This window comes from Lemur catta, chromosome 13 (assembly GCF_020740605.2).
Source record: "Lemur catta isolate mLemCat1 chromosome 13, mLemCat1.pri, whole genome shotgun sequence".
In the NCBI taxonomy this organism is placed as follows: Eukaryota; Metazoa; Chordata; class Mammalia; order Primates; family Lemuridae; genus Lemur; species Lemur catta.
In genome coordinates, this window is record NC_059140.1 from 25,590,505 (window position 1) to 25,614,891 (window position 24,387).

The following is a 24,387-nucleotide window of genomic DNA, read 5'->3' on the forward strand; positions in this document are numbered from 1 at the left end:
CTAGAAGTGGCACTTATATACTGGACTCCTGTTATGCCTTAGAATGTTAAAAAGCAATATTCATGCTGCCTCTAAACCCAGCTGTTTCAAGTAAATACACACTACAGGAAAATGTACTAGTACAGAAAGCTGAACTCACTGTCATACCATAGTGAATGCTCTCATCAGTCTTAGAAATTAATCACCAAGAAGAAGCTTTCTTAGAAAATGGTAAGCCTGGGAAATCCTAACAAACAGGCACTTCTCTGCATTTGGAATAACTCATTTGAAAATCCCAGTGTTTCCTGCTATAAAGGACCATTCTGCAATCACTCTGACTTCTCCCTCCCTCCTCTTGGGTCCTGACCTACACTCAAACTGCCCACACATGATAGAATTGTCTTTGCTGCAGAACAAAGCATGCTCAATAATCAATACAGGCTTCAAAAGGGAAACCAAAGACATGATAATAATACCTTAGTCCTTGGGTGTGTACAAATAAGAGTCTTCACTTTTCTTCCGGAGAAATTATCTGCTGTTAGTAAAGGAATTTGCTTTGCATATCAAAGAGTCTTGGGAAAGGTAGCTGACTCTAAGCATGAAAAAGATAATGGTGTATCCCACCCACCATGACTCTATATAATTCAATGTTAAACCCCAATACTGAACTACAAAGAAAATGCAATCAAACTCTACCTTTTATTGTGATTAATACATTGCTTTAAATATTATTTTTTCAAAGTAATTTTTGATGTCCCTGTTCTCTAGCACCCTAAGCACATTCCTTTTGGGTAATGCAACACTGCCTTTCATAATTTCTCCCAGTAGCACCATAAAAAAACAGTACAAAGGACTCAAAAGCCAGAGTTTGGCAAAGTCTAAAATAAAATAAATTTTAAATCTTACCTTCGATTTTCCCTACCTAGCATGATACTGGCAATGTGTCCTGCAATGTGACTTAAATATAACAATGTTCTAGGTATTAATCAATAACATTATAATTTGGGGAAATGGAGAGTCCTTGAATCTGAATAACGAAGGCATTCATTTCTATTCTTAAACTTCATTTTCTATAGAATTTGACACAGACATATTTTTCCAAATTTTAAGAATTTTGGGTACCCCTTTATAGAAAGAATTCTATTAATAAAACCCAGCAAAGGGATCTTTAACGAAATTACTTTTAAATGGTGGCTGAATTATAAACTAAAAACACTGAACCCTCAGCTAATTCTCAAATTAGCAACGTATTGGTATATATTGAAACTCCTCAACAAAAAGTCTTTTACATGTTAGTATTTACAAAAATGAAGGCTCCATTACAGAAACAAATAATTGATGATGAAGTTATACTGTTTTTTCTTTTCTTAAAATGAGTTATTCCATGAAAGATTATAGTAAAAATCATCACAAATATTTGTAATTTCCCTTCTCATTCCTCACTTACCTTGTTTTATATTATAAAAATCTTCCATTCCATTGATGTTTGTACAATGCCTAGAACTAAGCTATGTCAAAGTAAATAAATGTGGAACTTCAAAAATGTGTCTTATTTTAATTTCTGTCTTATTCTCTTAGTTCTTTTGAGTTTATACAATGGGAATGAAAAGACATGTAGTTATCAGTGACATCAAGCAACTAAGTTGAGGTATTGATAACACAAATCTCATGATGCTACCAAACAAGATATTGAAATTGACTATATTATTTCACAAAAATCATACAATGGAAAAACAGTTGGCTTATGTATTGTATACCCCTTATGTAAATTTTGGATTCCCAACTATCTCTAAATGTCAGCACATTCCGATTGCAACCCTCTCTTGGTGAAACCATAGTTGAGATGAGATGACTGTTTTCCACCCTAGAAATAATTCAGTTTCTTAGAGTTGAATTAAACTGACTCTCTGCCTAGGGAAAAGAGCTCAAAGAAAAAAACAAAAAAGCAAATAAGCAAACAAACAAACAAACAAAAACCCAGATAGAAGAAAGGAAGATACAGTTCCTTAAAAGACTAAAGACTACAAATAGAAATATTGCAACACAGAATAATGAACTAAAACATATATTTACCCTATATGAAGATCCTATTATTACAGTCTACATGAAGATCATATTTACAATCTGCTTTTGAGAAAAAATTAATGCCTGTTACTAGAAAGATCTAATGATACATAACTCTTTTTATTATTTTCCTCTTTAACCTTGTGCTTGTCTCCTTGTACCTTTAAGATAGCTCAACTTCTAGAACTCAGCCACCTCTGCAGAATTCTATGAATCAGTCCCTCAAGTTCCATAGATCTGCTCCGACATGAGGAAGAATGGATTCGCTGGGTCCCTTTTGAATAGAACTCAACAGAGTATCAGGTACGGGTTAGCTCTTAGGCAGTTCATGAGCACAAACTATGAACAAAGACCTCAAATGAGAAATTACAGTTCGGAGAAACTTAAAATAAAGTCTGTTTCTAAAGCAGTATTCCAAGTGAACAATAACTTTACCACTAAAATGCATGTCTCCCTGAAGTCTTTATACTTATTTGCATTATTAGCCAGCTACATACCATTATTTTCCAGCTTCAGAAGTTACCATGGAGGTAATCTTTAGCTAAGCTCTACACTCAGGTTTTTGCCCCCCACCACCACTGGGCTCTTAGTTGCATGCCACAGAAACCAACTATAGTTAAATTAAGCAGAAGAGAATTTATTGACAGAAACCTGGGAGTGAAGAAATAGGATGAGAAGAGAAGTAAGAACGAATGAAGCATCAGCCAAGACCACAGCCAATACCAAAGCATAAAAACCATCCACCAAGGGCACTGTTACAGGCAGCGAGCACTTCATGGCATGGAGAGACCCATCCTAGCACTCTCAGCAAGGGACACTTGAGGACGCTGCTAGAACCTCCACAAGTGCCATTTGGCCACTGCTATCTCCAGAATGAAGGAGGTAGCAAAATGAAGCACTGCCCCTGCTTCTTTGTGTTACAAGTGGCCAATGCAAACACCAGGATGGGTAGATACCATCAGTCTATGGTAGGTCATGTACTGATACATGCAGAGGAGATTGGGAAAGCAAGCATCTGGCATTTTCAGTCCCTATAATTGTAGAAAAGCTCTGCCTCCCATCTAGAGTCAAAAGGATGGGGATTTCAGGAAACTAGGAAAGGAGGTTCAGATGCAAACAGCTAGAATAATGACAGTGTAATACTATACAGTTTTACATATGATGACTAAAAAATCTATATGAGTAATAAGTTATCACCTGCCCTTGATGGAAGACTCTAGAGATGTCTAGATGTCTAAATGGAAAGTGGCAATATAATGACTGGATGTCAGTATATGCCCAATAGTATAGAAAATATCTTTCCTAACAAAGAATATACAAGAGTTGGTCAACACCTCCATAGAGGTGGTTTTCTGGGAATCAAAGGAAAGCCCAGGTCATTGTCACCATTTAGTACATTCACTATACACGTTATCAAATGCCTTATCTGTGCCAGGCATTAAGGACTATGCAAGGATAAATCAGACATCATCCTGACTTTTAGGAGCTTATAGACTAATGGGAGACTAATCAAATATACCAGCTATTTGTATTTTATACTTGTTCTAACACGTTAAGGAGAAGGAGGAATTATTCCTATAAAATGCATTCCTTCTTAGAAAAAAATGATCTCTCTTGTACAGAGGAAAGCAACATTTAATCACAGTGCCATTAGTCTCTGTCTCATTTTTTCCAAACGAGAAACTTCCTTTAGAAATTAAAAAAACTTAAATGGCTGAAATGAATACTTTAGCAATCATGCTTGTGTATTTGATCTTAACAAAATTTTATTCAGTTACTATTTATTGTGAGCAGTAAACCTGTACAAAACAAAAATCCCATACTTCCAACCTCAAAAAATATGTAGTTGGTATACAGGCTTATATTTTCCAGGTTAGGACATAAGTTTACTGTCCAAGAAATGGGGTACCAAGATTAAATGTTCAAAGTTTTTGACAATATGTTATATCTTTCATTCAGAGATCAGGCATGCCATTTGGAAAAGAAACAGCACCTTCAATGTTACAACCATTCTGTTAGGAAATATTGAGTAAAGTGTAAAGATCAATACGCATGACATCTAAAGACATACCCAAGTTTAGAGCTTGAATTCCATGTGGGGAAAAAAAAAATCAAAAACACTTAACTTTGTTTTGCGAAAGAGATATTTGTACAGATCAACTTTAAGAAAAACAAAATCTGGGGTAACGATTGTTTTCTTCTTTAAAGGTATTTCTGGAATTCATTTATTTCATCAACTGTTGCATTTTTGAATAGACAGGTGCTTGGTTCTTCATACATCTGACATGTGCTTCAGTTTAACACCGTCCACTGCCAGCACTGAGCTGGCGAGGCGCAGCCTCCTGTAAGAGCAGCGAATTGGAAACATCCTGGCTTCCCACCAGCTCCATAAATAAGGCTCCCTTGTGCCATGGTTTTAAATACCTTCATTTTAAAATTAGATTTTGATTTTTTTCTCAGAAACAGCTAAATCTCTGTTGAGCTACCAAAACATATTTTACAACTTAGATTAGTGTGGTCTGCCTTCCTGCTTTTTTTGCAGCTGCTACTTTTAAGAGAGAACATTTCACTTTCCAAATGAGAATAGAGGCTTTTATTTAAAGGAGGAATTTTTCTGTTTGTTGTCATCTGGGCATCCTCTCTCCCTCTATTTTTTTTATAATTCCAGAACTTACTTAAAACATCTTCATATGCAAACTGCAACAGTACAAGGGTTTAAATGTTCACAGTTTCAAATGTGATAGAAAACATAGAAACTGACTAAAAAAATACACCAAGTCAGATCACAGAGGGCACAAAAAAGCTAACCTGTTTTCACCTTTTCTTCATCTGGAACCATTGATTGCACCATCTACGTAAGAAAGTTAGTATTTAATAAAAGGATTCACAACACAAATTGTTCTTTGAGTCACCTATGGCAAAAGATAGCCACAGCATTAGTATCATCTTTGATTATCAAAATATTTATGTCTTTTTACATAAGCATACACACTTTAAGAGGGTAGCCATGATATCTACGAATGTTTAAAATACACGACACGATCACACACTAATTTTTGCTAAAGGAATGTTTAGATATGAAGTGGTAGAATTATCGCCACTTAAAACTACATCTTTAGCCAGGCTAATCAGATGTGACAAATGTGGTTATTTTCTGAATATCTCTCTAGAAATTTTATTAGAAATACGGGAACTATATTAATTTGAGGTTAAACATCTCCCTTGGTAGTTATATACAATTTTCTAAGGACAGATGCATGTTCTATTTACTTGAGCAAAGATCAATTGATGCAGCTTTGCAAAACCCGAGCTGCCCATTTCTTAGGGAGTTCATAGGGCACAATCTTTTATTTAACAGAAGAATTTGACCTCCATATTTCCTATATAATTAGGGTCCATCTGCTTATAATATAAAGAAATAGACCATTCTAGTGGAGGAAAAAAGGCATCTAAGAATGCCTGACTCAGAGCCCTCACTTCCTCTTAACCTCCCCTGCCATGGGTCACCTTTACCTGTCCTCTAGGCTCCCAGTGCCTGTATCACTCCCCGCATCATACAGAAATTAATCATCTCTGTGTCTATCTTCACTATTCTGTGTGTACCTCAAGGGCAGGGAAACTGTGGGTGCTGTTCTTTTAACCAAGTGATTGAAAATAAATTTTTACTGACCTGTACTGATATCAGTAAGACAGCATAAGAAGGCAACAGCCTAAAATAGAATTTGCAAAATTACAAGTGGTTCCTATGTGTATTCCAGCAGCACAATTTATTATTCAAAGTCACCATCGTAAATAAACCATTCAAAGCCAGTACAATTTGATTGCTTTATCCCTAGGCCTGACTTTAAAAACTAACTTTCCTCTCTATCAACTTCTTTATCTCCCAGGAAATGTCACTGCCATTTAAAGTACTCTTTACATTTAACTTCTCTAATCTTTTCAGGTATTTGAAAATATGCCATGTTTTGAAAAAAGATTTTGATGGACATATACCTATAAATAGCAGTGCTTCACTGGGAGAAATGTTGTGCTTTATAATCAAATGAAAGCAACAAAAATGCCTGTTCCACACAATAAACTCTGGTGGTCTATACTTTCACAAATTGATTTCCACTGGCATAAGCTAATATACCTTATCAGCTGCAATAGTTCAAAGAAAATATAAGGATGTCTTTATATTACACCATTAATTTTAACCTGAAAGTTGTCTGGAAGAGCTCTCTGACAAAAAGAACAAAAAGCAAAAAAACAAATAAATAAACAAGAACAAAAAACAGTATTTTTATATTTCCAATCAAAGAGTGGTTAATTATTTATTGAGTACCTACTCTGCTCAAGCACTGTGCTCCAGGGAATACAAATATGTGTTAAAATGTCCTCAGGTATCTCAAAGGCAAATTTGGGAAACAAAAACTAAGTACCTCATTTTAAATAATGCAAGAAAACATAAGAGTAGAACTTGATTAATTATCATTAAGGAAACAAATATAAACTTGGCAAAGAAGAAAACAGGAACCATTTGGGGCCTAGAATAAATAAATCTGAAATGGATTTTGACGGAGATTTGAAGAGGAATTTTAGTTAGGTTGGATTTTACTTGGTGGAGAAAGATAGGGAAGACAGATGAGCAAATAAAATGAGTCAGGAAGAAAAGTGAATTGAGTGAATAACTTTTTATCAGATGGAAATTTCTAGAAGATGAGCGCTTGGAAGTAAGTTAGAAAGGTAATCTGAGTTCTTGAATGTCAAACCAAGATGTTTGAAATTTATTCTCAAGCTACTGGAGAACAAAGTGAGCTGTTGATAGCTGAAGGCTTTAAACTTTAAGACAGTGGCTCTCAAAGCGTGGTCCAGAAACCAGCAGCTCCAACATCCCCTGGGAACTTGTTAGAAGCAGAATTCAGGCTCCACCTCAGATCTACTGAATCAGAAACTCCCAGGGTGGGTCCCATCAGCCCATGTTTGAACAAGGCTTCCAGGTGATTCTGGTGCACACTCAAGTTTGAGAACCGCTGGTTTAAACAAAATAATCAAAGCAATGTATCAGATCATTCTGCTGACAGTTAAGTAAGCACAAAAGGAACCTATGAAAATGGTACGAGAGAGAAGTTTCAGTACCATTTCCAAGAGAACACAAAAAAAGAGAAAGCAAATGTTTTTTAAAAGATTTGCTGTTTGACATTTAACAGCATTTCAAGATCACCTTTTAAAGTTCTATTAGAGCTTCTCTCTTAGAAGCTCATCATAAAAGGAAATTAAAAATGACTAAATCTAGAGCAGGGATTATAGCCTACTAGGTTTTCTCTCCTCTTCTGATAAGAAATGGGAAGATTTCTCACCACCACACCCGCGTCAGAAAGGAACTGGGAAAAGGAGAACTGACACTCATTTTGAAATCCCTCTCTGCATAGATAAGGAAACTAGGATTTAAAGAAATAAGAAAACTTAAAGAGCCAATTCATAAGCACAAAACAAGGAATTAAGTCCTTTTGCTTCAATGACGGCATCTGCCGGGAAGCCCAAAGATTTCCATATAAATAAAGAATTCATATCATTCCAAGTTTACTTGATATATCTTGAGAGATACTTCAGAAGCTTTCATATTGGTTATATAATGGGTATAATATGGTGCAAATACTTAACTGATTCCATTCTTTTTGCCCCTTAAATCATTGTTTCCTTTCAGACTCCCACCTCTAAGGGCATGAAGGTCTATGACCTCTTTAGAAGGCAAAAGTCTCCACATCTGGCTGAACAGCTTGAGGTCCAGCCAGAAAGAGAAAAAGGCAGCAAGTCTGTCCCTGCCCAAGGGGTCTGTATGAAAAAGGGAGGTGGACAGTTTGCCAAGTCATCCAGTTTCTTCTCTCTGAGCTTTGTCTTAATGTTGGGAAGCCAAAGAGAAGCAAGATTCCTGGCCCAATTTCTGTTTAGGACTCTGTGAAGAGATTGCCTGATGGGCTACCTGGTACCAACCTTAGGGTAAGATATGGGGCACAAAGTGCTCAGAAGGCTATTCCCCCCACACAGCTGGGAGGCACAAGTGTGGCCTAGCACTCCACAGAGCCCTCCTAGGAAGACTTAGAAAGCAGCCGAGCTGCAAACCAGAGGCTTGCCATGGTCCTTGATCACCTGGAGGTGGCCAGAGGCCAGTTCAGTGACAACCCAGCCAGTGTCTCAGGAGGCTCTCAGGGCCAGAAAGGCCAGTGTGGGGCTACCTGGTCCTTCCCAAGCTGAATGACACCAGATCACAAAGTAGATCAACCCCAGACATGCAGGTCAGCGGTGCCCCAGAGGTAGGAGGAGCTCAAAGACCTTCATTCTGCTCCCTTCCTGGGGAAGAGTCACCCCCTACCCTCATCTAAGAGATTTGTCTTCTCGTGTATTATGTTAGTTGGAAAACATGTATATAGCCTTTATTATATGTCAGGTGCTATTCTAAGAGCTCTGTAAATGTCAGCTCATTGAATACAATCACAACGATGAGAGGTTGGGACTGCTATTAGCCCTGTTTACAGATGGAAAAACTGAGGCACAGAGAGGTTCAGAAAGGGATAAGCAGAGCAGCCAGGAGTCAAAGGAAGTCTCTACTTAACCACTACAACCACAGCAGGTATCCCACACAACTAACAGTAACCCAGAAAAGCCAACTAATCACACTAAAATTTTCAAATTGATCAGGCTAAAATATTTTTTCTTGTTACCCATCCAGTGGAAAACCAGATAAGTTATACGTGTGAAGAAGAGAGGTGCAATGTGTGTATATGATCAACTTTGGGGACAAAAATGGTGGCAGTTCACAACTTCCTAAAGGTTCTTCCAAAAGCTTGTAAAACGAGCGACTTCCTGGAGCAAGGCAAGATGACTCATCTGCGTGGCTGTTTTTCTCTTACCTCTGCTAGTTACCGCTGGAAAGTGGAAATATGAAGCATTGCTGGGACCTAAGTGAAATCAAAAGACATACTATTTCTCTAATTTTTCAAATGGAAAAACCTCCAATTCCACAAGTGTTCTTCAGTTATGTTTAACGTTTTTTTTCCCCAAATGTCCACAAGACTGAAATACCAACCTCCTTCAACAGACTAAACTGCAATTTAAAGGCCTTCAAGTTCACTGTGCAGGGGGCTCGTGGCTGTCTATAGGGAGACGTTTCACAATTGTGACCAACAGAGGACAAAACACTCAAAACAACAGAAAAGGTAGACTGGATGTAATCCTGAAAGTTAAAGGTGTTGTTTTCAGATAGACACGGCAATTTTCAGGATTAAAATGAATCGATTTAAGGTATAAGGAGTTTTAGAGCCTTCACAAGGTTCCTTTATTTTTTTCCCTGATGTGATATGACCAAATGGGGCCACTATTAATGGTGAAAATACACCCTCAGTCATCTCAGTTCCCGACGGGTATAATACAGGACAGACAGCCCAATAAGGCGGCGGATTTATGGCCCTGGTGATACTTTCTATTTATCTGAGATCTGTTTCCGTTCTTCACATCTCACATGCCAGTGAATAGGTCCTAGGATATGGTGTCAGTACAATGTCCGTAAAAAATGATTCTTTCAGGGAGGGGAAAAAAAAGAACAGTGCTTTCAATGTTCAGTATCCTTTACATCTGCTGCTCAGCTGGAAACACTGTTAAAAGGCCATTAGAACCTTAAGGTAACAGACCTCGAATGCTCTGAAAGCCATGGAGCAATTTGCTGTTTGTGTTAGGAGTATCAGCTCCAGCCACTTCCTTTTCATGGGCTGAAAACAGCTTCTGTCATGAGCCGTGAAAATCAATTCCACAGTAACCAGGCTGAAATGTGGTTTAAGGTGGCGCACCTACAGGCTGGCACTGTGCAGCAGAGCCTCCTTCTGGGCGTCCACGGCACCTTCCAGAAGTCCCAGGCATCGTCTCCCCAGCAGTGCCTGGGAGGTACTGAGCAGCGCAGCACTTTCCAGGAACCTTCAGGCTTCTCTCTTACGACGCTGGTTCTCTCTAATGCTTAATTAGGTTAAAATCGAAATTGTCACCCTGAATGAAGATAGCTTTAGGAAATGTAGAACTGGGAAAAGCCTGCTCTTGCTTATTTGTATTCCAGCTTTCCAGCTTTCCTGATTATGGTAATTGTGAAAGAGGCTCCTGTTTTCCAAATAATACTGTTTCAAGGCCTTTTAAAATATATTTTTAATCTTTTTTTCTTTCAAAGATAAGGTTATACTTTTGAAAATAATTTCAGAGGAATAGCAAGTTTTGTCAGGAGTGGTACTTTTGAAACTAACGGTTAGAAAGATTAAAATTCATTTTGAAATATGTTATAGGTTTTTCAGTTATAGGAAATTGTTATTCCAGTTATAAAATGCAACCTTGGTCACCACAGAAAATTAAGATGATTCTAACCTATACATACATAGTCTACCCTTCGTTAAACTGAAAACCTTTGTGTAATCTGCTAAGCATGTTCTGAGTAAGAATAAATTGCCATTCCTAAATCACAGCAATCATCTTATGTTTATGCAAGTAACTTCTTATAAAATTAAATTATCTTAACATCAATAGCCCAGGCTAAGAAACTGATTCAAACTTAATTTGTTAAATTTTTTGTTAACAATAAAATGGAAAAAGTATAACTCATGGTTTTTATTGTGAATATCTGATGCACCTAACTTGTTTTAACTAGAATTTAAATGTGATTATATATATATTTTTTTTACTAAAACAGAAAAATGTGGGTTTGTACAATTTTTATGTCCACTGTACAAAATACATAAAGAAGCCCTCTAAGTGATTCTAAGAAATTTCCCAGTTACATTTTTAAGGAAGGGAAGATGGTAATTGAAAAGAGATTATTCATAATAGGTATGTTGTTGCTGACATATGATTTGCCATTTGCAAAGTATTTTATATTCAACTGAAACTGACCTTTTATGAGAGCCATGTGGTAATATAAGTGAAATGAATATATTCTTTATTGCAGTCATATAAAAAGATTGGCCTAAGCTCTTAACATAATACTTGACCTGGTGTCTAATACCCCCAAGTCTGTGAAAGAATATTGAATAAGATACCATATAATCAAATGAGTAGTGAAAGCATAATAAAAGCATTTCACGCATTAGCACTTGATAATGTAAAAGTAACAGTAAACTAAGTTTTCCAAGTTCAAGGCAAATATACAGCTGGAGGAGAGGCTGTAATAGATCAACATATAGGAATGTCCAGGAATCCTACATTTCCAGATTTTTAATACTTTAGAATTACAAATTCCTGTTTTCAAAATAGAGCTCCTAAATCCTTTAAAAACATTTGGTAGGCAAACAGAAAACAGAAGTCACAGACAAAATCTTGATTTGTTTATTGGTTGATTTTTTTACTGTATCTTGTAGGATCATCTAAAAATGGTTCCACAAACTCTGGCTTCTGAAATCAGTTCATTGGTACAAACATCTCTTTAGAGGAATATGAATTTTATAATTTATAAGGGAACTGCAAAAGATACTACAATGGTTTTTGTTTTACAGGTCAGTTTCCAGCAGTTGTTTCTTTTATAATAAATTACTATATTGTACTTAAAGAAAACTTTTGTTAAACCTTTTGCTGTAAAAAAAGAAAATAAATTATTAGCAATTTTAAATTGTACAGTTTTTTTAAGTTTTAAAAACTCCCAATCATTGAAATTTAGAAAAAAAAATAGGATAAGCAAACAGCTAAAAGACAGGTTTTTTTCAGGACAAAGTTAAGGCCTGTCATTTTAAAATATCTATATTTGTGCATGGTGGCTTTTTTCAAGTTTACTTCACAAGTGCTATTGACTCTGAGCTATTCTCACCTATTAAGAAAATAATAAGAGAAAGTTATTCATCTTTTTTTTAGAAGACCTCAGAGTGTTTTCTTTGCAAAGAAAATAGTTGCCTCAACTTCACTGCAACCTTAAGAGGAAATATCTCCAGCTCCTTGAAATTCAGCCTAGGAGCACTGGCCCCTGCTCATCTCAGCAGTCTTAGGGGCACAAAGAGAGGAAACCAATTTCTTGAGAAACCTAAGAACTATAATATGGAGCATACATGCCACCAGGAAAGCCTACAGAATGCAGAAGTGTGCGTATCCAGAATGTGTTATGCTATTCCTTTAATTAAATGTGTACAAAATGAAGAGTGACCAACTCTAAATGTAGTCACCTTGCATAAGAGTCGAAAGGTCAGGAAAAAATGGCTAGATCTGCACCTGGAAGGCTAGTGTAGGAAAAATAGCTCACAGAGGAGGTAGCAGGAGAGAATTAATTACTTTTGACCAGAAATCTTCCAAAAAGGACAAAAAATAACAAGACTCATAGGTACGCACAGAAAGCATACCATAGTAGCAAAGAAAAATAGGGATCTTACAATGAAAGAAACTTTAAATGCTGTTGTCCATGTCCCCTTTAAAGCAATGTGGAGGTCCCATAGCTGGCCCCTTTTGTCCCTGCCAGAGGTAGTATGGACTGCCCTGATCCAACTCTGCTCTTTTCCTTGGTGATCCTAGTGGCCCATGTAAACTTTTAAAGGAAATCTGGGCAGATCAGTGGTGCAGTTTGTGGCAGTAACATACTTTCTGGGTGGAGATTCTTATCTTACCCAAGATCAAGGTGAAAAACAACAAAAAACCATTACTCAAGATCTGACAGTCCACCCTGACAGAAACCTGTATTTAAAACCACATTAAAAGGCACACAAACCGTGGCCCCAGAAACTCAAAGTATGGTTCATGGACCAATTTCATTAACATCACCTGGAAACTTGTTAGAAATGCAAATTATAGGCCCCACCCTGGATCTACTCAATCAGAAACTCTGGGGTTAGAGCCCAGCCATTCACATTTAGCAAGCCCTCATGTGACTCTGAGGCATGGTAAAGTTTATGAAGCACTCGCTGCTCTAGGTCACTTGTTCTCAACCCTGGAAGCATACCATCAAAATTACTGCAAGAAATTATGAAAGAATGGAAAACAGTAAGGGAGAGAGGGAGGGAAGAAGAAAGAACTATGCCCCTTCTCAAATCATTTAAATCAGACTATCTGAGTACTTGGCACTCAAGTATAGGTATTTTTTCAAATATTCCATATTACAGCCTGACATGACCCTGGCTTGTTAGTTGCTTGACATAGGTCATGGCAGAAATGGGCAAATGCTACGTATCATGGCTCCTCCACCCCTCTCATGCCCCACCCCTCCCCAGGCCAGTTGTTTAACATTTATCAATTCAACACTGTCCAGGGTCAGCAACAATGCCAAATACATAATTAATTCAGATAGTCTGGGTAATTTCCCTAAATTTCTCCATTACTACTCAATTCCTTGGAATTCTTATTAAGATGATGAAGATTAACCAGGCAATTCAATGGCCATTGCCTCCTGCCTGTGCGTGTTACTATGACAGGTCCCGCTCAAGGACCATGTCCCTTTCCCTTCCCTTCCACGCATGAGTATAGGAAGAAATTCTGGAATAAGAAGGGTGGGCACATCTGCTGGGGGACTTCTGAAAGTGGTCTGCCTCATCAGTGAAGAGCCATGCATGGGAGGGACTAGTCCCTTTCTGTGCCTCTGGACATCACTATGAGACTTTGCCTCCTGGTACTCTAGCAGTCATCTTGTGTCCATTTGGAGATGATTTAGTGGAACGAGGATTTAAGAGCCAAAAGATGGAGAGAATCTGGCACCCTGATGATACTGTAAACTCACTGCTTTCTCACTTCTAGAACCGCCCTGTGTTGGGACTTCTTGTAATGTGAAATAACGGCTTTCCCTGATTGTGTAAGCCAGTTGAGTCAGGATTTTCTGTGACCAGCTGCCAAAAGTATCTTAACTGACACAGGCTATTTGAGGCAAGAGTTTCAACAACTCATCCTCTTTAAACTCTTATTGGAACTTCTAAGTCGAGGAGTCAAGTTTTTAAGTTTTTTAATTTTTCTTTTTAATTTCACCTCTTCCTTCTCTGATGGCCTTATGCACTCCTTCACTCCTCTCATCTTCCGCTGGGCCCTTAGCGTCTCCTGCTTACGTACATATCTGAAACTTAAGCATCTCTTGGCTGTCCTCCTTCCCTCCCCTGGGCCTAGAATGATCGCCTCTCTAATCCATGCTGTTACGGTGCTTGCCCAACCCAAAACAATACTTCCATTATGTCACTTCACTGCCAAGAACCTGGGAGGATGACCTCCTTCCGGTCACATAAAGCCTAGGATTTTCAAGGCCCTCCAAAAATCCAATCCCACCCTGTCTGTTCAATATTATTTCCCACAAGTTCTTAAATCTCTTTCTGCACCGTTCTCCACACACCCTATCCTGCACACGTATTTAACTCCACCCTGACTGCCGCCTTCTTTCACCGTCCTTTGTCAAATGCTGCCCATCCTTCAGACCTCCAATTAAATTTTCCACTTCCATTCAGTTTCATTCTCTGATTTTTGTCATTACAGTCAGTAATGATATTTGGTACTTAAGCCACTGATGGCATCATTTAATTAATTCTCCACTATGGTGAAAACTTTAGGTTTTTTTTCTTTTTTTACACTGCCACAGCACAAAGAATGGTGACTTGAATTTTATAATGGGCATAGCTGATTACATGTATTTTGACAACTTTACCTTCTCTGAGAGTTAACAATTCATTCGACCCCATTTGAGAAATCCCTTTTTTTCAGCCATACAGATAATTCTTAACAGTTCTCAGCTGGTTTAATGACATTGAGGTTTGTCTCCACTAAAAAGCACACATAAACTATGCCAAAGTATTTACATTACTTTGGTAATTTAATTAAAGTTTCTGGGACACTTCATCTCTCCTCTCCTATTCTCTCTCTCTGTCTCTCTCTCACACATACACAGACACCGATCCCTATTCATTCTCAGTCACATAGTACATGCTAAATAAATATTTCTGACTGATTAGTGGCCCTTTTGGTGATATCCATTTCACCTTCTAAGTATTTCTAAAATCTTTCTTTCCCTTTCACCACTGTCATCCAAGCCAGCATCTCCTCCTCTTCCTGTATCTACTTTTGCTCCTCTGAATCCCTTTTCCACAGAACAACCAAAGTAACATTTCAAAACCACATCCAGTCCTGATTAAAACACTTCTTCAACAACTTCTCACTGCTCTCGGGCTAAAGGCCAAAGTCCTTGTAGTGAGTTCCAGGGATTTCAGGGCTGATCAAGGAAAAAGGCATGACCTCCAGGTGGCAGTAGCACTCAGCGAGCTTTATTTGGAAGACACTTAGGTTGCTAGTGAGGAAAAGTCCCTCAGGGCATGAGCCTTTGCACAGATAACAAAGGGTCCACTGCCCAAAAAAGCAGGAGGTGAAAGGAACCCCCAGGGGAGAGGGCAATGGGAGAAGGGCATTATGCATCTAGGAAACGTTGCTCAGCAACATGGTGGAGCAGCAGCTTGGAGTCTGATTGCCCCAGGGTTGGTCTTACTCAGGGGTAGCAGGTCAGATGCAGTTTTGCAGGGTACACAAAACAGGCAGGCTCTAAATGGTTACAGACCTGCCTCTCTGTCTGTGTTTGAAATAACTGGATGAGTAAAATCTTGAGTTTAGTACTAGTGAGCTTTTAAGTTAAAAGTCCAGGCCTGCTGTGAAAAAGTCAACAACTCAGGGCCAAGATGCAGGGGCTATGTCTGGATCATTATGTAAGTCATTAACCTGGCCCTTAGGCTCTGCTTCTCTAGTTTCTCTCACAGGCCTCTCCCCATTCACTGGCCATTCCCCCCAGGGACTGGAACTCTTCTGTTTTCAGGGTGTTCTCATCATACAGGAAATGTGTGCACCTTCCACCCTCCTCCCTCCTACTGAAGGTTACTCATGCTTCAGATCCCATTATTCTTCCTCAAGGAAGCATTTGAAAGACCCTGTGATTAGATCAATTGCTCCTACAAAATGCTTTCACAGTGCCAGGTGCCCTTAGAGCTGTGCATTTATCTCAGCCATAATTAATTAATTATGAACTGTGCCCTTAATGTCTGCTTCCCTGCTGGGATTAAAATCCTCTGGGACTTTATACCCAGCACCTGGCACAGTAACTTACATATAGTAGGTACACAATAAATGTTTATTGCATGAATGAAAAAAATGCCTAAAGAAAAGGGAGACTAGGTTATTAAAATAATAACTTGGATAATGTAAAAATATAGAATCAAACTTCTATTTTTCTTTGTTACTGACTGGCACATTAGTTTGAAAATATTTCTCATCCAAGATTATTAAAAAACTCTTAGATATTTTCATCCAGGATTATTAAAATTTTAAAATCTTTACCCAAGACTTACTACTATGAAAACTTTTATTAACAAATATACTATCCCAGGGAGTCAATAACACTTTCAAATAGTATCATGAAAATGAAATAATACTGGAGAAATCTATGAAAATATTTAAAGTCAAATTATGTACCAGCTAAAGAATTTAACATAGCAAAATTTGGTCTGTAAAGGGATATAAGCACCAAGGTTTAAAAAATATTAAACAGCTGTTTATACTGGCAAGACAACTCTAAATCACCTTACTGGCCTTGCCAGAAGTCTTTTGAGAGATATGAATTTAGAGGGAAAAATCAGACTTTATATTACTTTTGTGGGTTTGAATATGATATAGGTTAAGAGGTTAAACTCATTTTAAAGACAATTATTTTACTACAATTTTTACCCTAAACTCATTTCTATACAAATCTAGCAATTGCAGGTAGGTCATTTTAGTTTAAAACTACTTAATAATAATTGTATTTTATAAGTGTTCATAAATTTCATCCATAATTTAAAAAATACTACTACTTTCTTACATGAATCATGGTACAATCTTTATACCACAATATTTTAAAGAATGTAATACTGTACATTTTAAATCAATTTTGATAGTGGCCTACATTTCTACTCACAAGCTATTAAGACGCAAAGCTACAGTTAAAAGATGTGTTTTATGTAAAAAAGTATATCAGTCAACTCAAATGAACTCTTGTTCCCAATGATGACATATTATCCTCTAATTAAATCAGCTAACATAATTCTGTTTGCAAGGATCACTCTAAAATTAATTCCCAAATCAAGAGTTTTAACAAGTGGCACTTCTGATAGCCCAAATTTTAGATTGCTTTGATACCTGGAATTAATGTGATTCTTTTAGAAATCTGGTGACTTGCCAAATCATAAAAAAAAAAAATTTGAAGTTCAGCTAACTCATTCATACCTTACACTGTTCTGTTCTTCAAAAAATCTTTTTAAAGAAATCAGCCAATTAAACAGATCAGAAATATTTGAAGCAGGCAGATAAACAGAAATTAAAACAATTTATTCCAAACTAGTATATTTAATATAGCTGTAAAAGAATAAGAGTTACCAAACACTGGTTTTCCATTTATGTTAATGAGATATCTACATGCAGACTGAAAAAAAGATTTGTGTTAATGGCAAATGTGTTAAATAAGTTGGTTTGCTGGAAAAGTAGACAGAAGGACAGGCTTCCAAAAAAGAAAGGCCTGTGGGACAAAGGTCAGGGAAAATAAGGCAGTATGTAATTTAAAGCCAATAAAGAAGGACTAAAAATACTGCTAGAACATCAGTGGAACATAAAGGAATTTTCTTTTGGTACTATAGATTTTGAGGTAGATATTTGATAAATTGATATCAAAAACATGGGAAAGAGTTTAATGCTGTCTTCATATCCAGCTGTAACCCTACTCTCAAAATAATTGAGAAAGGTATTGAAAGAAACCACATATATTTTAGTTTCTGTATTTTATATAACTGCATCTTTGCAATAAAATGATGATGAAAATGCATAAATACATGACAATTTAGTGGTGGTAGCTGCCCAACTTCTCCAAATTCAAAGTGATTTTGAGAAACTGTAGATGTTGAAAGAAAATAGAAAAACTATTCTATTTTTGTTATTTCATGAACAACGGTGAAGAATACATACATGCATATGGTAATTAACAGCATCAGGCTATATATGATGGAAAAGGAATAGATTTTGCATACATTTACTCAAAACATGCTGAATGTTTAATACTGTAAATAGTGGGCTAGGTTAGGTCTATGGACTGTGGAGTCAGAATGCTCAGGTTTGAATTTCAGCCTCATCACATACTAGTTGGGTCACCTTTTGGCAAGTTAATTAAAGTCTCTATTGTTCAGTCTTTTCATCTATAAAATGGGGATAATGTTAGTATCTACTAAGTTATTAGAGGATTCAGTAAGATAATGTTTTAAAGGTAATGTTTTTAAACAGGTTATGGGCACATAATTTTCTATATTCACACGTGTTAAGTTACATTAGATACATAAGGAAAACATGATCATGTCGGCCAATAAGTCACTATTAACTCCCCGAAGTATTGCAATTAATGATCTCAGAAAGGCTCAAGCCATAAAATAGTGGCAGAGTAAGCCTGAAACAACATTCTCTGAATGTCCAGGATGTTTAAGCAGGTGCTATTTTCAGTTGTGGAGTTTCTTTGGAACTTTAGACCATCAAGATGAGTAGGACTGGAAAATGACGTAATATTTACTGATGTGTGACGAAAGACTCAAATGTTTCATACTGATCTTGAATCAGAATAACTGTCCTAACAAAGAACCTCATGATCCACTGCTCAACATCTTCCCAGAGATAGAACAGAGGAAAATAAGCAAGCACCTTGTGAAGGCTTTTGTCTGGATATCTGAAAACATTTCTATACCACAAGAATTATTAAATATTAGAATGGATTGCTGGGAAGGGCTCAAAAATCTACTCCTTTGGAAGTTTTTCAAACAAGGATAGATAGAGCCTATCTGATCTGCTTGCGATGGTTTAAAATCAGAGCTGAGTGAAGATTAATGGTGAAAACTGGCCTTTGAAGGCTTCCTCCTTCCCAAACACTCTCTGAGAGTATAACTTTATATATTACCTATCACAGTCCCTCATCTGTTGAGTTTGAAGAACTCTCCTCTATCCTAGAATAGAAAAGGGCAACACTATTTTACAATCCTGAGTTCTGAGTAAAACTTTAATAATGTCATGATGAAACATAATGTCAGTATTACTTCTCAGTTATTTTACTAGGCAAACTACCTGCAAATATTTTTCAATTAGAAACAGTTCCCATGAACCTGAAGTCTGAAGAGGAAATCTTTTAACTGCATGTTCCCTGGCAGACTGATGACATATGCCATTTCTCAAGCAAACCATTAGGTGTCCAAACAAGACACAGGACGAAAAGAAGTTTAAAGAAAAGATAACCACCATAGCAACTCTTACCTATACTAGACAATTAAATGTAAACAGTATCAAGAACTAGGCAGGAGAGAAAGAATGTGCTCATCTAATAGCAGGACATATTTCCTAAGTGATTATTCTAACAGCAATAGGTAGCATTAAGTAAAGTTTACTTTGGTGGGGGGGGAGTGTATCCTTAAAAACATAATTTTCTTTTAATTCATTATTTTCCTATCAAATGTGTCCCTGACCCCCTAGTGACCTGTATCTTGATTAAGTCCACCAACATCAAAGGACATGAGGCTTAAGGCAAAGTCAACAGTGTGCTCTTAGTCCTGGAAAGTAGGAGAGTTAAAAGCGCACACATTTTAGAAATTCATAGCTAATAAGCAAATACTGCAAATGTAAAAGGGTGGGAGAGAAGACAAAAAGCAAAAACAAAACAAGACCTCTGTAGTTAAAAATCCACTAAAGGATTTACGGGAAAGTTCTCAACAAAGTAAATAATGACTACAGACATGATTTAAGACTGAAAATCTTCACTTTGATATTAAGGAGATTTGCATCGTGCTGAGGATGAACTTCAGTCCCGTGAGAGTCCCATTATCCACTAGGGAATACTGAAGCAATTTAAAAATACTTAACTATTTTCTTCTTTTTGATATCTTATCTGAAATATCTGTGTTGGGAAATATCTGTGTGTTTAAAAGATACAGTTAGAAAGAGCCCAGATGAAAGGAGAAAAAGTTCCTAGAAGAAGTGATCCATACTATAAACCTTTTAAAAGTTGAGTTCCCTGAGATTTGGGGAGGGAAAGAAAAAGCAAAGCTGATCCTTATCAATTAATTAAAAAGAATGAAATAACAGTAGACAAAGGAGAGTTAAGAAACTTAAGGAGCTGTGGCAGCAGTTGCTCTCCATTCATTGATTAACAAATTAAGGAGTTCTGGAAAAGAGGGAAGAAGTGACAGGGATAGAAAAGTAGGCTTATAATTCACCACAGGTTCCGCGTTAGACTCAGCAGAGGGAATGTCTGGGTCTGAACTGAAAAAGGCTCCCTCTACATAATGCGCCGCGCTGTCTGAGTGATATGTGAACCTTTTTTTTTTGTTTGTTTGTTTGTTTGGCAATGCCCAAATTTTTATAAATGTTTTAATTTCCGTGTAAGTTAAAACCCCTCACTTCTAGAGTTTGAGATCAACTGTAATAAAAGAGCAATTCCACAACGTATCGAAACGATGATGTTTTAACATATCTGCAAAACGCTTTTCATCCATCGACCAGTTTCTCTGGCAAAAAGCAGAGAGAGGATGATGGAAATTCAGCGTTTTGACTTGCCCATCTGAGGTCACTACGGACTTCAGCCGCCCGGTTTGAGCAGCCCGCGCCCTCGCGGCATCTCCTGGCCTCCCTTGGCCTCTCTCAGTTCTGTTCTCTCGCGGCCAGAGGATTATCTCTCCCTGACACGTTTCATTCACAGAGCCCCAGAGAGGCTCGGATTCGGTTGGAGCTAAGAGCCGGAAAAACGTGCACCCAGGCTGCTGCGCGAGCTGCTGGAGACCAAGTGCCGCACACACAGACGGGCGCCGAGGAAGAGGGTGAGGGCTCTCGCGCTCTCGGTGGAGGAACGCTAGTGCCCGGGCAAGCGGGGGACACGGGGTCCCCGGACCCCACGCCGAATCCCCAACTGAGCCACACGCTTAAGTGCGCTCGGCTCCCGGGAGCCGGCTGCCGAACGAGGCCGCGCTCTGGACCCGGCGCCGCGCCGGGCGGCGGAGTGTCCCCCGAACCCAGAGTGACCAGCGGCAATTGGGGAAGCACAGAGGAACCGTAACAGGAAAGCCCGCCCCAAATTTGAAACAAGCAGCCCGTGAACTCCCCAAACCAGCCCTGAAATGCCGACGTCCGGAGACCGGGTCCCGGTCTGGGGTCCCCACAGTTTCGCCGGCCCCCGGCACGGGCGCCGTGCGCTCTGCCTGCCCGCAGGACAGGGACAGTGGCGGGAGGGACGGGGGCAGCCCTCCGCGTCTCTCCACCGCCCCTGCCGGCGCGAGGGCGGGAGTGGAGAAGGCGCCACTCAGGCTGTGGCGCCGGGCAAACTGCGGTCGCAGTTCTTCCAAGTTTGCCCGAACCAGAGGCGTGGGGTGGGCGCCCCGCTCTGGTATCTGCCCGCTCCCTGCGGCCACCCCCGAGTGTCCCGGGCTTCGCGGTCCGCCTGGCCTGAGCCCCCAACTGAGGGGGCAGAGAGGCGCGAGAGCAGAGGGAGGGAGGGAGAAGGGCGCTCCGCGTGTGCACACAATGAGGCGGCGGGGACGCACACCTTCCCCCGCTGGGGAAGCCGGAGGAGCATCCGCCGCCCGGCGCGGAGACGCGGCGTCCGGTAGAGCCCAGAGGAAAGTGAACACCAAGTCAGCAACAGGGGGAAGGTAGGGGCCGGCGGGCGGCCAGGGGGACGTGCGGCCGCCGGGGGCTGCAGCCTGCTCCGGCCGCGCGCCCGCGCTTACCTGCGATCTCCTGGTAGGGGATGTCCGCCAGGCTGAATCCCTTGGCACCGTATGCCTGGCGGACCTCGCCGCAGCTCCGAGCCTTCACATCCGCCCCAGCCGGGAGGGACAGCAGCAGCCCCGAGAGGGGAAGAATCACAGCCCCGATCCAAGAAAGCATAGTGCAACATGCAAATCCAGCTCTGTGAACCCCAGGGCCGGTGCGCTCTTCACCTTGCCCCTCAAGCCGAAAGCCCGCCAGAGGCAGCGGCGCGCTCCTTGCAGCTGCCCAGCGTCACCCCCTTCCGCCAGCCGAGGGGACGAGCAGCGCAGCCCTCTGGACTGCGCTCAGCAAACTTTTATAAGCCAGATGGAGGGTGGCAAGCCAACCAGGGCTGGCTGGGAAAGCAGCTGCCTTGCTCCGCTAGTCCTCCGGCTCGAAAAAGGTGCGATAAAAACCAGAAGGAGGAGAAGGAAAAGAAGTGTTTAAAAAAACAGCATGGGGGTTCAGAGCTGCAGTCCGAGTTCCGAGCCGCGGAATCCTGGAGCGCTGCGAGCTCGGCTCGCCGGAGAGTGCAGCGAAGGTGGGAACGCGCGCCGGCTCTCCCGGGAGGGAGACGGACAGGCGGGAGCGAGTGTGTGTGCGCGCGTGTGTGTGTGTGTTGGTGTCAGCGCGAGGTTCTCGGGGACGTGTGTGCGTGGAGGTATGTGTTGGGGATATACGGGATCCAGGGGAAACCTCCGCTTCACACAGGCTGAGGGAGCCTGTGAGAGTCCTCCTGAAATAGGAAGAGAGAAATCCTGGAGACAGACACTGGAGGCAAGAGGGAAGGAGAAAGGAGGGGGGAGAGAGAAACGTGCTACACATTGCACAGCCGAAATTCAGAAGCAGAGTCAAAGGCAAAACCTGGACTGGATCTCCTACTGGGCTGAAAGAAGGGGGGGGGAAACGTTCCTATTTTCTCATTCCCTTCACATCCTTCGTGCTGATCCGAAAAGCTACCTTTAATGACATGAATAAACCATGTAGAGAGCCAAGGTGTTTTTTAAGTCATTAACTTACCGTTATTAAACTGCATTTTTGTGGCGGTAAAGGACGACGCAATTCCAATTGTTGCTCTTAATGTGTTTCCTGACCTACTGAAACGCAAAGCCGGGGTAGGAATAAACATACAGGGAAGTCCCTGGATGGCTGAGCACAATCACCGCTCTAACTACTTGTCTAATTTCTGTTTGGCTTTGTTTGGTTTTGTTCTCTAAAGGCAGGTAGTTGGTGAACACATTAGAGATCAGTAGTTCTTTATTTTTTAAATGTTTGGTTCTGGACTCAACAATTTCCCCCTTTTTCATTTCAAATATTCCATAGCTTTGGATCAGAAATCATGAGGCTTAGGCTTCCAGTGTGTGGAGGAACAGGAAAGCTAATAAGAACCAGAAGACAAGCAATGAGCAAGGAGTGAGCAAAGGTCAGGTGTACATACAGGAAGGTACAAGGGAGGGAGTGATGTCTTCTTCCCCTCTCACCAAATGCTCTCACATACTAGAGCCAACATTTTTTTCCAGGTTAACATAATTCTCCAGTGGAAAATCAATTCACTTTCTTCTTCCTGTCCCCATTTACACTGTTGTTCTGTGAAATGGGATAAAAGTAAAAATTCAGCTTGCTAATTTCCATTGATTTTCTTATGATAATGGCACAATCTCTAAAGTCAGCTAGGCAGAAGTATGTGTTGAAACTTAGATGTCCCCAAACTACCAAGGTAGTTAAGTTAAAACTAAGCCAAAATACTACTACTAATAATAATGCTTACTCACTTACTTGGCTATATGTATGTTAAGTCAGCACATTATTCAGAAATTATTGCAGGGTAATGATGCCCAGTTTTGTGGAGTTCACCTATGAAAGTACACATGAAGATAATTTCCTGAAAAGAATGACTCATGAAATTTAAGTCATTCTATTTGTCGTCATCATCATCATCACAACACATTAGCTACATCTTCTTCCTCTCCTTAATAAATTCCTTCTCTCCTAACCCACAGAAAGACTCTCAAGTTTAAGATCCAACCTCAATTAACCTTTGGAAATGCTTTAAAAATGAGGTTGTCTTATTTACAGGGTGACTTTTTCTTCTTCAAACTCCATAGGTAAAAACAAAACAGAAAACAAACAAAAACTCTATACCTAAACGCTTCTTTCTGAAATGACAACTCACATAATCTTTTTTTCTCTTAAAATGTTAGCACAATTTTTGTCTTTGTGATATTTGTGCTAACTGGCAGACCTTAAATCACTGAAATATTTTTCCTCAAAGTCTGAAATCAAGATAACAAAACATATTCTAGTATCTTTGTGGACAAAGAATGAGATTGGTAGGATCAGGAATTGCTGTAGCCAAGCCATTATTTCTGTGATATTTGACATGACCTCCTTCAAACTTGTGTTTCTATCATAGCCAGGAAACAGGTATTATGCACTCCAGAGGAAAGGGGTAAATACACACAGCCCCTCTCCCACTACCTCATGCTGGGACTCACTGTCATTTATCCTGACTTAGCAGTATATAGCACATAATTCAATTTAAAAAATTAAGGTATAGGAAGAATGGGTAAAAGCACAGTATGTATGCTTTTAACTTATTTGAAGATC

The 24,387-nt window shown here is 39.6% G+C and overlaps 1 protein-coding gene across 1 annotated transcript in view; it reads right to left on the reverse strand.

The window, feature by feature from the left end:
• Positions 1 to 21,954, reverse strand: part of GPC6 (glypican 6) — a 1,073,567-nt gene extending 1,051,613 nt beyond the window's left edge. Inside the window, exon 1 of the mRNA XM_045566886.1 lies at positions 21,759 to 21,954. Coding sequence (XP_045422842.1) covers positions 21,759 to 21,918 — 160 coding nt within the window. The 5' untranslated portion in view covers positions 21,919 to 21,954. The remainder of the gene's footprint in view (positions 1 to 21,758) is intronic.
• Positions 21,955 to 24,387: the final 2,433 nt, after the last annotated feature.